The sequence below is a fragment of the Elgaria multicarinata genome, chromosome 5, assembly GCF_023053635.1.
Source record: "Elgaria multicarinata webbii isolate HBS135686 ecotype San Diego chromosome 5, rElgMul1.1.pri, whole genome shotgun sequence".
NCBI lineage: Eukaryota > Metazoa > Chordata > Lepidosauria > Squamata > Anguidae > Elgaria > Elgaria multicarinata.
The window spans coordinates 7,845,073-7,861,005 of record NC_086175.1 but is presented as its reverse complement, the minus strand read 5'-3'; the positions used below and the strand labels follow the sequence as shown (position 1 = coordinate 7,861,005).

The window sequence follows — 15,933 nt, the reverse complement described above, 5'->3', positions numbered from 1 at the left end:
ATCACTATCAGTTTCAGTCTCTGCTTTAATGGCAGTGCCCCCTAGAGGCAGAAATGCATCTTGCTCTTGCTTTTGAGAGTTGTAGTCTCAGTTTGCAACCTAGGACTTGCTTGTCCTTGGTGCACAGAAATTGTAACAATCTGATACTATACATAGTTTTTAGAAATCATTTGAAGAAGTACATATCTGAACACCTTGTCTTAAACATTTTATTTATCATGCTAAAATAAAACAATCGCATAATCCATTTTTTCTTCATTTTTTTCCCAATTTTTTGGAAAAAAACAAAAAAGGCTTTGGGGAAAAATGGGTTTCCCCCCTGAATTTTTCCATTCCTCCTCCGGGGCCTTCACATCTCTAAGCACTTCCCAAACTGTGTTTTGGAGTACACAAGAGAACTGCTAGTGTGCCATGAAAAATAACAAATTCAAAGAAATAAAGTTTCCTGGGCCTACCTGTCTCCAATGGTAGCACGTAACACTGTCGCATCTCTCCATTGGGTGTGATTAGATCACCCATTCCATCATTCCTGGTCTCAGGATGTAGAGGAAGTTGTCTGTTGTAAGTCAGCATGAGTCACTGTACTATGATTGCACCCTTTCCATGCAGTGGAACATAGAGGTCAGAAGTCAGCCTTTTCAGTTGTAAGATTAATGTGTCCTTACATTTTCAATTCAGAAAGAAAAAATGTGCTTCAGTTATCGGAACATTTGAAAATCCCTTTTCTCCCTCTCCCACTTTTATCTCTGAAATCTGATGGTGTCTAGAGTTGACATACTGGACTGGGTAATGATTTTTTCCTCATTCAGCATAAATTTAACATGGCCACTGTCACCTGCGATGCGAAAGGAACAACCACTCCGTTCTCTTAGCTTTATCAGATAACATGCAAAATTGCCTTAGCTGGAGTTTCCTCTTCCCTTTGTTTACATGAAAGGAGCGGCCACCCTTTTCTTAGCTGTAAAACAAAATGCTATAAAATTACACAGTGATAAGATTTCAATTTGTCATACATCTGCTCTGCAGCATAACTGATACTTCATTTATGAAATTAAATATAAGTTATTTTCGTTACAAAATTATTCCAAAGCCAGGTACAACCAATAAAACACAGTAAAATCATATACCTTAAGCCGACCACCCCCATCAAACGGGTGAATAGTAACACAGATGAGTAACAGTTTACACAATGCAGTAAAAAAAAATCCATCAAACTCCTGAGTAAACAAATAGGTGTCTCTAAAGCTTGTAAGTCTTGGCACTAACTATATATGAGGGAAGCGAGTTCTAGAGTTGGAGTGCCTGTATCGAGAATACCCTATCTTGGATTGCTGCATATCAAACTCCAGTCAAGACGGTCATCCCCACTCAATCTTAATATCCAGGTGAATAGGAACTTGACCTTTACCTGTGTCCAGGTGCAGCATAAGGTCAGGGACAAGGCAGGGCCCTAGTGACAAGACTTCTTGCCTTGGCTATCAAGGCCAGCTGAAAATTATGGAACTGCCTGGTATGTTTTCAAGAAATCCTACTCCTTTTTCAGACTATGAGGTACTTTTCTTCTCATATTTAGATGGGACCTCTGAAGCTTGATCTGCTACAACTGCAGTAAACAAGGTGCCTCGGTGTGGTGTAGACGTTCAGGGCGGGTTTTAGACCCTCCCACTGCGTGAGGCAGGAGGACACACCGCTGGAAGGGTGGGAGTGGCGAGAGCAAACTGCTGCTGCCTTTGGGGAGGAAGAAGAAACGCAGATCACTGCTGATGGGAGGAGCATAAGGTCAAGGTTCCAGGCCCTCCTGTTCAGCCATAATTCAGTCAGAGACTCGACTTGCAATCCTCACACTCTGTTGTTTAGGTTAACAATGGCTCTTCAAACCATTAAAGTCAGCAAAGGCTAGAAGTTGTACTCAGGGCCTATTAGCTAAGTAGCATCTTTGGATGAAGGGATTTCTCTTAAACTAACTATAGGCTACTACATTGTGATTGAATGAGTGGGTGCTCCCTGCTTTGCGTCCAGTGGGCAGCGAACCTGGTGGAATGCCTCCCTTCCCCCCATAAGGACCGCCCGCTTGGATTGACAGTGGACTCTTGCATCTCCCAATTTGTGCCCTTCCTCCCCTCTGACAGAAGCTTGTCTCCCATGTGGTTGGCAGTGGAGAGGTGGTATCTGTCCTTGACCTTCCTGGGTGAATTGGCCCTGTGCTGGCTCCTGGAGAATCCTGGGGAATTTATTCCCTCGCCCTCACAATGGACCCCCCTCATTTAGTTGAGCTGGGCAGACTCTGTGAAGAGCCACATGGGTTGCTGTCCTGCAGTCAAGCTGCCAGCACAGCTTTCCAGAGATCCTATTCACCTGATGCCTCACAACCAGTTCTCAGAGCTAGGCATTGGGTGTGCACTGCTTTGGGGAACAATGCTGTGGCACAAGAGTAGCTAACTACATTTGCCTTACTCTGAGTGAGGCATATGGTGGGTAGCAGCAGCAGCAGCAGCTGCCCTGGAGAGCTGCAATGCTTTGTTCCTGTCCCATTTGCCACAGCAGGGGAGGGACAGTAGGGCTCTCCAGAGCACCTGCCCACCCCATACCTCACATAGGGAAGTGGTAGCATTGGGATCCTCTGCCTAATGGGAGGATCAGCCCTCTAGAGGGACCAACGAAGGTGTGAGACAGTCCCAGGACACACCCCTAATCCTGAATTCTAGATGGAAAGGGAGCAGCAGATGCCTCCTTTATGAGATAGGTATGCCCACCTTGCCAAAAGGCACTCCTATTTGAGAAAAATCAAAGTCAGCATAGAGTAATAATTTTATTAGGCCAATTTGAGTTGGATTTTGGAAACCATATGGATTTTGGAACCTATCTGAAAGTCCTGCCCTACCTCCTTCCAGACGGGCTCCAGCCAAGTCTAGTGGATTGAATTATCTTGATAACCCATTTGAGGAAAATCCACTTATCTCAGATGATGGACCTATGCCTAGTATTACCTAAGAGCGTGGCAGACTAGGGCTGTGCGTTAGAACAGGGTAGGCAACCTTCTGGGGTCTGTAGGCACAGTTTACATTTGGAAATGTATCCGTGGGCATCATGAAAAATTGCCAACAAGGTGGGTGTGGGTTGACGTGCCTTCCTCCTCCTCCTCTTCCCACCCTCGCTCTTTCTTCTTCTGCTTCCGTTCTGCTATTTACTCCTCCTCTCTCCCCATCTGCCATGTCTATATGAGGGCAGGAAAGCTGTGGTGGAGTTCAGAAGGCAGGCAGGCAAGTCTGTGAGAGCATTGGCGTGGTGGTGGGGAGGTGTCAGAGAGGAATAGCGGTGGCATCAGCAAGGAAAGGAAATACTGTGTTGGCAGTGGGGCGAGGGGGGGAAATGACAGGAAAGGAGGGGGCAACAGCGGGGTAAGGAAGGGTTTGGGGGCAGCAGCATAAAGAAGGGAAAGAAGAAAGGAAGGGGTTGAGCAGGGTCTGGTAGGTGCAGTTGGGAGTCTTGGTGGGCGCCACGTTACCAACCCCTGCTCTATGATATTATTGGGTTGTGTATCCTTTCTAGTATTGACAGAGACACTTTCCTCTGCATAACTTTAACAAACAGCTTCTTTGTAGCTGAAGGATATGTAAACTTGCTTACAAATGGGACAAGGTCTCTCTGTGCTTAGCAAATCGTAGTAAATAATCTATTATCATTATTTCTGCAGCTTTAGTGTTAGACCTTTTGGGTGTCAAACCAGGGTATAGTGTGTGCTGCATAAAGCCACTCAGCCAGCTCTGGGAAAAGCAGCTGCACCTCCCAGTAGCAGCCGAGTCCAGCATCACCCGCATATTTACTGTTATCTCTGATTCTGAATTGGAGATAACAGTGAGGATTCCTCGGGGGGGGGGGGGTCCTCCAGCAGGCAGGGCTTGGAGGACAAGTCTCACTCTCTAGAGAAAACCATGCAGGCTCTACAGCTTGGATGTGGAATCTCTGGCATGCAGAGCTTCTGTTTTTATGTAAGGGATAAGAAGATGGCATATTGTTACTAAACTAGGGTGACCATATGAAAAGGAGGACCGGGCTCCTGTATCTTTAACAGTTGTGTTGAAAAGGGAATTTCAGCAGGTGCCATTTGTATATAGGAAGAACCTGGTGAAATTTCCTCTTCATCACAACAGTTAAAGCTGCAGGTGCCCTGCCCTCTTTTAAATCTGGTCACTCTAGTATAGCTCCTGCAGCTTTAACTGCTGTGATGAAGAAGGAATTTCACCAGGTGCTGCATGCATACAAATGACACCTGCTGAAATTCCCTTTCCTATGCAACTGTTAAAGATACAGGAGCCCTGTCCTCCTTTTCATATGGTCACCCTAACCAATCATCACTTACTACACTAAGTTCCATTATAAGATTCTCCTCTGTAATCATGGGGAAATACTATTTTGGCAAATGACTTTGGATTGAATCTAGAGGAAGTTAAAGAAAGCTAATTAGAGGACATGTTTTCATGACGAACTTAAGTTCCATTGATTTAAATGGAGCTAAAATATGACTAACTTCCTCTACATCCAACTGGAATAGGTGACGGTTATAGAAAATCATTGGAGAGGAGCATAGCTGCTGGCAGTATATATTCATAATTAATGTGGACTTGGTAGAAAGACGTTTCAGTGGGTTTATTCATTTATTTATGTCAATTTTAAAAAAGTTGCTTTTCTGGCCAAAGGTTTTCAAAGCAGCTTGCAAGTTATAAAACACAATAGTAAACCAATAAAAATATCAAATATTATAAGATCTCAACAAGCAGGCATTTTTGCCTTAAAATATCTTGGGGTGAACCATATAAGGCTTTGAATGGTACACAGAAACTAATTGGGAGCTAAAGTAGATTGAATAACAAGACTAACATGTTTTCTATAGTGGGTGCCTGTCCGTAGCATTCTGCACTAGCTGTAGTTTCCAAGCACTTATCAGAGAAATCCCATGTAGAGAGCGTTACAGAGATTTGACTCAAGCATTGGTAACAGTGGCCATTGGTGTGCGGACAACAGGTTCAAAAGGTTCAGTTGAACACCCTAATCCGCCGCTGCCGCCGCCATGTTGCAGTAGCAGGGCTGGTGCTAGCTGTAGGAAAGAGGGACAAATTCAGCTGCTCCCCACCCCGCTCCTCCTCCGGAAGGCTTTTTTCATTGGTGCAGCTGATGCCCCACCCCCCCAGCTCGCTCGCTCTTTCACTCACTCACTCAGCTGCTCTGCCTGACCTCTCATGACAGTTGCTGAACAAGGTGGGAGCAGCAGCCACGCTGGGGCCAGGAAGCAGCACGTGGTGGAGCCGAGGAGGGTTGGTGCACCAGCCAAAGTTGTGGAAAGATACTCTTAGCCACAACTGTTCCCTGGTTATCCAGGAAAAAGCTGGGTTTAGGAACATTCCCAGATTGTGAACCTCACCCCTCAGGGGAACTACAGGCCAAAAGCAAGGTGCCGAAAAGTTCACTTAAACTTGGATCAGGTTTCTGATTGACTAAAAGCACCTCTATGTTGCCTTGTTACATCTCAGCTTATTAGCCTACATCATATCTTCTACTGAATGATATTATTACGTTTCCCTGGACTTAGACGTAAAAAAAAGAGGAAGAGTGAGTGTCATCAGCATACTGATGACAGCCTAGGCCAGCTCAGATTCCTTAACCACAGTTACTTGAAATGAGTATTGAAGTCAGTGGAAATCTGGCCCCAGTCTTGAACACTTGTGTCTTTATTCCGTTTCGTAGCATAAACTTCATTCAATTTCACGTGCATAAATTTGTCCCAGTCAGGTGAAGACCACTGAATGAATGAACTCTTTATTGCTAAAACTGATAAGCTATCACAATTTGAAATAATCTGAAAGATAGAATACAAGTAGGAAGATGAGCTAATGTAAACACAATAACAATAGTGAGTTTAAAATAAGTACAAGAATATAAAAATGCAGAATTACTTTAGCATAAGTTAAGAGCTCCCCTATGGGGTACTAGACCATTGTATATAAAGAAGGACAAAATTTTATCTCCCAACTACCCATTACAATACTTATAAATGGTTTTGATGCCTAGCTCTTAACTTACTTGCGGCCAAGGCAAATTTTGCAACCAAAGCAGTAATAAATACATAATTACCAGCCAACAAGATGCATATTTGCTCAACGGGAGGTCGGTTAGAAAGGGAACAAAGAATGGAATCGAGATTTTTTTTGTCTAGGGGATGTATATAAAGGGCGTTGCAACAGATAATCAGGATTTTTACAACAACAACAACAAAACTCTGACTTTATTAGATGAAGAAGAACTTGTCCATATTATATAATTAAAAGTGAAACCTTTGTTTAGTGTTACAGTTTCTCAGACGTGAAGCAAAAAATGCAGCGTTTACTACTAACCCTTTAAAAAGTGTGGATAAGAACGAGAGATGTGTTGCTCTATGCATTCGCTTCTGTTCAGGAAAAGGAATTGGGCAGATGTTAATGGGTGTGAAGCGGGCAGGAAATACAAAGCGGAGAGAAATCCTTCAGTTTCGTAGGCAGCTCGTTCATGTAAAAATGCCTACAAGTTTATCCTACTTCCTTGTGACTCATGGGCTGTGCTGTACTTCGTGAGCTTGTTAGACACATTAAAGTGCAGTTTAGTGAAGGGCAGTATAGAACAAACACAGAGCAAAGAATATCAGGTAAGTAAGAGACGATTATGCACTTGTCAGAAGATACTGGGTTTGTTGTTGAACTGATCATGTAAGCTAAAAATCTTTCTGATTTATCTTTATATGGAATAAGACTTATAAAAGAGTTATCTGTAGTTATAATTGGGTTGCAGTTTAACTTAATACCCTTTCAGACAACATGGCTAAGGAGAGGTATAGAAATTTAATAAATAATAAAACAAGGAAAAACAACTCTTTTGAATGCTTTAAACTATGTATTTGCTGCTGCTCAGCAATCAAAAGCTTTTTAAATTTGAGGGTAGCAATATAAACCACAGTAATAAACCTCCTTCAACTGAATTGCTATTTGGTTTTGCTTGTCAGGGTGCAGTTTTTGTGTTCACTCCCTGTCTTCTCTACAATTCTGATACAGTTACTTCTAATAGTAACTAATGCATGATTGCAAAATTGTATAAATGCAATGCCCTGTTGAATGTCAAAGTGAGAAATGGATTGAATATTCTTACAACCTGGGCTTGCTGTTCTCAGCAGGAATTATTATAAATTTGTAGTCTGTGAATTTTCTACTAGAAGTAAAAAAAGAAGAGCTTGTCTTTCTAAACATCTTATATCTTTATCACACACATGCACATTGCATAATGAATAAAATCATTGTATGTAAATAAAAATTGTCACAATATTTTTAAAATGCTCCTCATCAACTTGTGATACTGAACTGGTAGGGTAAGATCTTTAGTGAATTACAAAGGCAACGTTATTTATAACTAGTAACTAAATTTGTCTTTATAATTATGAAAATCAGGATTTTGCAAAATTTGTGAGACTGATCACAATTTACAGTACATGTTAAATAAGCGAAAGCAACTGTCGTGTTGTGTTACATGTTAAACTGTCTTCCCTATAGCAATTCCAAGCCATTTTATCAAGAGATCTCTTTCAGATAATCACACCATTCAGGAGACTAATATTGTGTGCAGAGAACAGAAAAGAGATGGAGGATTGGATCAGCTCACTGAAGTCTGTTCAGTCCCGAGAACATTATGAGGTAAGATTAATGCTGCTATTGGTGCATCTTGAATTTAAATATTTCCAATTTTGAAAGATTATAGTAAATGTGGAGCAAAAGGTGTGTGTCCTTAATGGAGTATGGAAAACTCATGGAACCAAAATAGAGATTTGAATAAACATTTATAGTTCGCGTTACTTTGTTTCAAGGGACTGGGGAGTGTTGTTTTTGCAAGAGGAAGCATGAAGTGGTTTTATGGAAGTGATGTCTTGCACTTGCAATTTTGTCTCAACTTCTCCTTTATTAGACTGCACAGTTTAATGTGGAACATTTCTCAGGGATGCATAACTGGTACGCCTGCTCCCATGCACGACCCACCTTCTGCAATGTATGCAGAGAGAGCCTTTCTGGAGTTACTTCCCATGGCCTGTCCTGTGAAGGTAAGGTCACTATTCTTTCCCCTTCCTTGAATTAGCCCATAATTAAGTGCTAATATGGAGCATAAGAATATGGCCTTAGCTAGACCTAAGGTTTATCCCAGGATTGTCCCAGGGTCTTCCCTGTTCATGTAAATGACACACAGGATAACCCGGGAGCAGGCAGGGACGACCCCGGGACGATCCCGGGATAAACCTTAGGTCACCTAAGGCCAGAGTTTACTTTAAAGCTAATCTAGATTTAGCTATTGAACATAAGGGAATATCACGTTTTCTACCTTTAAAAGTTAGGGCACCTTAGAAAAAGGTGTTACCCTTGCTTTCAAGATTCTTGTTACCCTTGCTTTCTTGGAGTCAACTCATCCACGCTTCAAAATACGCTATATTGACAGGCACCCTGTGTTGGTCATCTGGAGTGAGACAAATAATATAGGTTAAGGGATCTTCTAATGTAAAAATTACAGAGGTTCAAAATCTACTGGAAGATTTCAGGTCCCCCCCCCTTACCATAGAACAAATTAGATTCTTGTTTTTATAATCTGGTTTCCTGTGCCTTCTTGAAAGATGGTGATATGACATTTTCTTTCTTTCTTTTTTTCTAAATGTGCTGTATGTGCATTTCTATTGAACTAATCCAATACTTAAATCTCCCATCTGTTGGGAATTAGTTCAGGCCACTGAACTAACTTCATTTAGTTCAGTGGCCTGTTTCAAATGTAATGGGAAACCACAATTGGAACTAACCACCATTTTCCACGTTCAGACATTATGGGGAACTATTGTTAGTTCAAAAATGGAAGTTTTCCATGTCATTTACTCAGATGCAAAAGAGAGGGAAGGGCAGAGGTTCCTCTTTTGCGTTGCACACGAAATGAATTCAGAAGCTCCCACTTTTAAACTAACCATAGTTCTCCACTACAGCTGTACTCCATTAACCACGGGCATGTCTAGACGAAGGGGGTGGAGGGGGGGTATGATCTCGCGATTTTATGATCGTGAGATCATCCCCCTTGGCTACACGTGGCGCATGACGTCCTGGGAGAAAGAGGACATCATGCCCGCCAAATTGGTTTTTTTTTTTTAATGGAGAGGAGCGCTTCCTTTGTTAGTGTGGAAGCATTCATCTTGCCTTGAAAAGAAAAGAAAAGAAAAGAAAAAGATGTTCATCTATAAACAAGTACCCCACCACAAGTGCCCCATCATTTGGGGAACCTTTCATTTAAGAAGGATGTGCAGCCCCCTATTCTGAGCGGACATCTCCTCTGACTTAGGAAAAAAAAACTTCTTTGCAGCTCTCGCAAGACCAAGATGGAGCTGGTGGATAATTTTTGATTACTGTCCAAAGAAAAAGTTTACCTCCTAGTAAGGACTGCATTTTGAACACAGTTCATGTCAGTATCTGAAATCTATTTCCAGGATTTTAAAGCCTGCTGTTCATATTTGTATTCTTGGAAACAAAATAACAGGTTTTGTGTAATCCCACAAGACAACTGTTACGCTTCCTGACAAGTTAAACTACAAGTCCCAGGACATGGATCTTGTCAGATTAATGCTTTTGCTTTTTTTGGAATCAACAAAGGCATTTGGAGAGAGCAGCTGTTCTTGGAAAGCCACCAACATACAGCTTCTGGGATGGTATATGGCGCAGTGAGAAACTTGCAAGCAATATGCTTTAATTATAATAAATAATAGTGATTTTGCATTTCTTCAATGCTTAAAGAGGTTTTCCATACACAAACCCTATAATAATTCAGATCCCTTGTGACATGGTTTCTTTAGGTGGCTTTTGCAAGACATTGCCTATCAGCCTCAGCTTTTATGGGAATTCTAGTGGCCTAAACAATTCTGTACAAACTAGGATAAAGGCTGCAAAGCAGGTTGACTGCTGAAAACATTATGTAGATGATGTGCAGCCTGATCCTTTTCAAGAATTTGGCTACTGTGGAATTAGCTTCTGCCTGTGCAGTAATGTTGAAATAGCTTTCCATGTAAAGCAGCGGCTTTCCATCCCTCCAAATGCCTCATCAAACTGTTTAAGGTGCACTTATTGGCCAGTGTGTAGGCATTTCATTGCGGGGAGGGGGTGGCTTAGGGGGGACAGGACTTTTAAAGCCTTTTGGTGGCTGTGCTAGCATCTGTGGACAAGCTTGTTTGTCTCCATATTCCCTCAACCCCCAAAGCCTTGCTTTTTTGGGAAAAGATCCCTCTCAACTGTGGACTCTTATAAGTGGGAAAAGGACCATCCAGTGATTGCTTCTTGTCACACAATTGTCTTTGTTACATCGTAAACATCTTGCTGCGTACTTACCATATAGAATTCCCTAAAATGTAAACAGGGATTCTGCTAGTGAAACTACCTTGCTTTGGCTGTTGTTGTGTGTAAATGCATGACCCTGTGGGTCAACTGGCTGGTCAGTAGAATAGCAGTGGTTGGCAAAAGTGTGGTTTGGAACCTTAAGAAGCTGGACATCCTTCCCCTGTAGTACTTTGAGATAGAGACAATCCTTCTAGAAGCAAGAACAATATAAATTTGCCATATTGTACTATTAAGTGATCTATGTATGATAAACTTCTGTGAATATGTATAAACAACGTTCAAGGTATGTCTCAGGAATCTGTGTATGTTTTCTTCTAGTGTGCAAGTTTAAGGCTCACAAAAGATGTGCAGTGAGGGCAATAAACAACTGCAAATGGACTACATTGACTTCTATTGGAAAAGATATTATTGAGGATGAAGATGGTGTAAGTATTTCTGTAAAATTGCAAGAACCACATCACATCACAGGCTTCATTTTTATATTGAGAAAAATGCATCTACCGGTAATAATAATAATTAGGCAGAGCAGTGTTAATTATATCTGGTTATGGAGCCTTATCTACATTAGGACATTCTTTCTGTTTTTGTTTTAGCACGTTCTGTTCTGCTGGGTTGAGGTCTGTAACCATACCCCAGACAAGTCCTTGGACCTCTTTCAAGGCGACCACAGGGGAGATTACAGATTCCTTTGTGTGTGGCCTGTGTTTCTTTGTGCAATGTGTTCCTTTCCTTCTGCAGGAAGTGGCTGGGTTTTTCGTGATTTCACAACAGATATGCCACCTGGTCTTGTAGACCAGAAAAAGAAGGGATTTCACTCTCATTGCCAGGATACAAGCATTATTATAAAGAATTGAACCACACTGGTAATCAAAATGTAACCTGGGGATTTATTGATAATGGCAGGAATCCAAAGGGCCAGGCTTTTCTCCTTACAGAGGTGTCCCTCACCCCTGGAAAGTCACCCCTGAAGACCTGGTAATCCTCTGGAATAGCATTCCATTAGCCATGAGAGGCAGCCGCCAGAAAGGGAGACACTTGCACACAAGTAGAAGTCCTTTGTGCATGTGTAACATTTTCTCTGGACCGCAACCCAACAGTTTTTAAAATGCTTTGAGGAAAGAATTGGTGAATGTGGAGGAAACCTGAAGGAAAGTGATTTACCTGTTTTCCTTCTCTCCCTTGACCTTAATAACACTCCACTGTAGGTGGCTATGCCTCACCAGTGGTTAGAAGGAAATCTGCCTGTCAGTGCCAAATGTGCCGTCTGCGACAAGACCTGTGGCAGTGTCCTACGCTTGCAGGATTGGAAATGCCTTTGGTGTAAAACTATGGTATGTTCAGATTGACTTGAGTCTGTTTTCCTCAAAAACAGGCTACTTGATTCTGTGGAGAGCAGTAGTTTGGGCTACATCTGTCAACTGGCTAAAGAATGTTTCGTTGATCAATTAAACGCTTTTAACCAATTCATCACATAATTAAGGCGTTTAATTAAAATACATGTCATTTTTAGTATTTTCGTCTTCATTTCTTATTGTAATATGCTAGAACCAAAATAACTTAAATTATTATTATTATTATTATTATTATTATTTTATTTTATTGTTATTATTAACATTTCGATACCGTCCCATAGCTGAAGCACTCTGGATGGTTTACAAAATACAGTATATTATCTTAACTCACAGACATCATTGATTAAAATTTATCCTTACCAACTAATCAACTATTATTATTGCTCTCCTAATTGAACCAATTAAAACCTGCAGTTCTCGTTTTTACTCTTACACAATAAAATTTCTAGGGCTTCCTCCTTAATTTCAATACTACTTTTGGTTCACTGCTTTAATTTCAAAATACAATTGCATATTGAGAGAGGTGTGTTTTGCTCTATATCTTATAAACTATGACTTTAATGAATTTCTTGATGAAGAGAATGCAAAAACGAAACCTTGAAGAATTGTTAAATATCAGAATAAACTACTATTTAGAAAATATACCTCAGGCTGCATAATTTCTGACCTTGTAAGCTGAGCACAGCCCAACAGTCATATATTTTTGCCTGCAAAGTTGACAGCCCCCGTTCTTCTCTTTACTTTCTGTGCAAGTTCCACATATTTTAGCTGTTTAAATTTGTTTTCAAATTTTGTATATTAATTTTTTATGCTTGCTTTATTTATTTATTTATTTATTGCATTTTTATACCGCCCAATAGCCGATTGGGAACCACCCAGAGAGCTTCAGCTATTGGGTGGTATAGAAATGAAATGAATAATAAAAATAATAATAAAAACTCGATTTGATTTATTTTACCCCACTTTTCTGTTGGTGGATAGGCAAAGCAGCTTACTCAATTTAAAATAATAAGGGCATGATCCTATGCATGTTTGGACAGAAAAAAGTCCTACATCTCCCAGCAACCCTCCAACCAGCCATGCTGCCTGGGCTACGTTGGGAATTGTAGGACTTTTTTTTCTGTCTAAACTTGAATAGGATTGTGCCCTAACACACTACAAACATAAAGAAGTTGGACTTGCAACATGGAATTTGTTTGATGAAGATACTTGTTCAACAGGACTCTTTTATTCCACTTTGCATCATTTTAATTACGTCCATAAATCAAAATAAACACCTGCCTCCTCAGGATCAATCATTCTGGAAAGATTAAATTTGTGGGATTTTTGTTTTCTCCTCCAAAAGTTAATTCTGCACTCTGTGGCTAGTGGGCATGCTTCGTCATCATTCAGGAGATTTTTGGGGATTTTCCTTGCAATCTTTTGAGCTTCTGCAAACCTTGAGGTTCCTGTAAGATTGCTGATACCTCTGTCTTTTGCATGGCTGGTGCTGGATGGCCTCCAAAAGCCAAGGCAGCCTCAGCCTGAACACTGGAAACAATAATCATAAAAACAAACTGTTTTAAGTTAGCAGCAGATAAAACCTACAATACATAAGATTTCTGTGCTGGCAGGATTCTAGAGTTCTTGCCAGAAAACTTGGACTCCTGCACACCTCAGATTTTCTGGAGAGGAAAGTGTTTGCCTCTCTAATTGTGTTCTGAGGACGGAGGTGAATGGCTTCTGACCGCAGTGAAAGCAGCAGATCCCATCATTCTTTGAGGGGGTTCTTTTCTTCTCCTGAGTGAGTTCTTTTGTCATCTTTCTCCCAGTTAGGGATGTATTATTTTCTCTTGTTTTTATACTGGCCTTGCTCAGTTTGTGTGTTGGCTTTTTTGTGAACCGCCCAGAGAGCTTCGGCAATTGAGCAGTATAAAAATGTAATAAATAAATAAATTGGCTGTTCCTCCTGGCTGTGGTGCCGTGGCTTAAAAAAGTGATGGTGGCCATAAAATGCTCAAGCAGATTTATTGATCAAAAAAGTAGATTTCTGCATACGTTGTTAAAAGATTACACAGCAGGCATGCTGTAAACTCCTAGTCTCTGGGTTTGGAAAAATGCACAAGTAACTTGGGGCCTTGCTAGACCTGCCGGCTTACGCCGGCAGGGAGTCGGAGCCGAGGCCACGGCGGACGCGTAGGGACGTTGCGTCCCTGCGGCGTCCGCCATTTTTTTTATTATTTTAAAGGGACCGGGTGCGGCCCGAAGACGGCGGACAAAGTAAGTGGTTTTTTTATTTTATTTTTACGGGGGGGGGGGCGAAGGCTGGGAGGGTGGGTGGCAGGGTGGGTGGCATGGGGGGAGGGCAGGCGCGATCGCACCCACCCTCCCCCCGTGCCACCCACCCTGCCACCCACCCTCCCAGCCTTCGCCCCCCCCGCCGATGTGCACAGCGCTCCTATGAGTAAGCGAGGAGCCGCAAAAAGCTGCAGAAGTCCCTAGACATTCCCCAGCTCCGGCCTGAGGCACGCCATAAGCGAATTTGCTTATGGCGCATTGGAGGAGGCCTCAGCGCGGCCTGTCTCAGGATTCCCCTGTGCGTCATCTGGACGCACAGCAGGGAAGCCGGGATAGAAGGCGCGCTAAGGCCTCGTCTAGGAAGGCCCTTGGTTCCACATGTGTAGACCTGCTGTCCCTGGATACAAGTTCTGGAAAACCATTTTGTTTTTGATCTGGTCTTGTTATTATCTCTGTCTGAGGGGACTCCTTCTATTCTTTTGTCTGATCTTGGTACTTGGCCCGTTTAAGAAGTTTGGGTTAAAAAGCCACCATTCAAATGGCTTCTAAATGGTCTAAAGATCAAGACCAAAAGCTTGCTTCTTTAGCCCTGCCCATGAACAGATGCTCGGCCCATGAACTACTAACACATGGGCCATGAACTACTAACATATGACCATGGACAGGGTTTTCTTATCCAGGAAAGGACACAGAACACAGGAAGCTGCCTTTTATTTAGACCATTGGTTTATTTAGCCTAGTATTACCAGCACTGCTTGGCAGCGGGTTTCAGGGACCATTTGCATGCAAAGCATGTACTCTACTACTGAGGTCCAGCACTTCCTTGACGTGCAGCCAAACTAGTAAAAGTCACTCAGTGGCACTGCTGCCACTTGAGCGTCCAAAAACAGTGATGGAGTACAAAGAGCTCTGAACCCATATCTTAAGGGAGAAAGTGCAGCCTTGTCCAAAATCCATCCCTAGATTGACAGGTGTCAAGATGAACAATATTTCTGTCCTAACCTGGGTTAAATTTCAATTTGTTCCCCCACATCCAGTCCCTGACTGCCAACAGACAAGGTTTCCAGAGAGCCTCCCTATGATCCGATAAAAATACAGTTGAAGGTCATCAGTGCAATCATGATACTTCAGACCAAATCTCCAAATGGCTTCTCTTAGTAGCTTTGTGTAAATCAGGGACTCATGTTGAAAAGCATGTCAGACAGGATGGGACACTGGCAGTGCATTGGCCAAAGGTCATGAGGCGGAACAGTAGTCTCCCATGATCTGCACCACCTTGTGATGACCAGGAATTTATTATTTATTATTTATTTCATTTTATCTATTATATTCTTAATCCTCCCTATCACCAATGTTCTCTGAGCGGAATGACCAGAGCTACATAGTGTGTTTCTATGGCAGCAATTTTGATTTTTTTTTATGTCCTATTGAGAGCCACCCTATCTTCTCTCTCTAGTTCGTCAAGTCAATCTTGAAAGGCCTTCACAAGCTGCATTCCTCACTGAATTCCACAGTTGTGTGTGGAATCTCTTTTTAGTAGGCTGACGCCCTTGAAATGTGGCCTCCTCCCTTCCATTGCAGCCCTTTGGTGGCAGTACTCTGTTAGATTTGTAACTGATCTATGTGTTTCATCACAATCCTTTGCTATGAATGTACAAGGATAAGGTGGTATTACATCCACACTTTGCATTCCTCCTTAAAGTGGTCTCTGGTATCCTTCGAATATGGTATTTCCTGTCTCCTTTCCATATCCTAAAAAACAATAAAAATGGCTCAGCATACTTCTGGCTTTTTAATTGGAACCAACTGGTTTTCAGGAAAGTTAATAACTTCTAACTTTGCTGTATAGGTCTGAAGAAAGGACATAAAGTGATTCC

The 15,933-nt window shown here is 41.9% G+C and overlaps 2 protein-coding genes across 2 annotated transcripts in view; both read left to right on the top strand.

The window, feature by feature from the left end:
* The window catches only part of NAA16 (N-alpha-acetyltransferase 16, NatA auxiliary subunit), a 439,249-nt gene that overhangs the window by 341,667 nt on the left and 81,649 nt on the right, over nucleotides 1–15,933 (top strand). The window lies entirely within an intron of this gene.
* DGKH (diacylglycerol kinase eta) overlaps nucleotides 1–15,933 on the top strand; it is a 134,061-nt gene that overhangs the window by 65,257 nt on the left and 52,871 nt on the right. Inside the window, exons 4-7 of the mRNA XM_063125965.1 lie at nucleotides 7,608–7,712; nucleotides 7,981–8,113; nucleotides 10,746–10,852; nucleotides 11,633–11,758. Of these exons, the coding sequence (XP_062982035.1) occupies nucleotides 7,659–7,712; nucleotides 7,981–8,113; nucleotides 10,746–10,852; nucleotides 11,633–11,758 (420 nt within the window). The 5' untranslated portion in view covers nucleotides 7,608–7,658. The remainder of the gene's footprint in view (nucleotides 1–7,607; nucleotides 7,713–7,980; nucleotides 8,114–10,745; nucleotides 10,853–11,632; nucleotides 11,759–15,933) is intronic.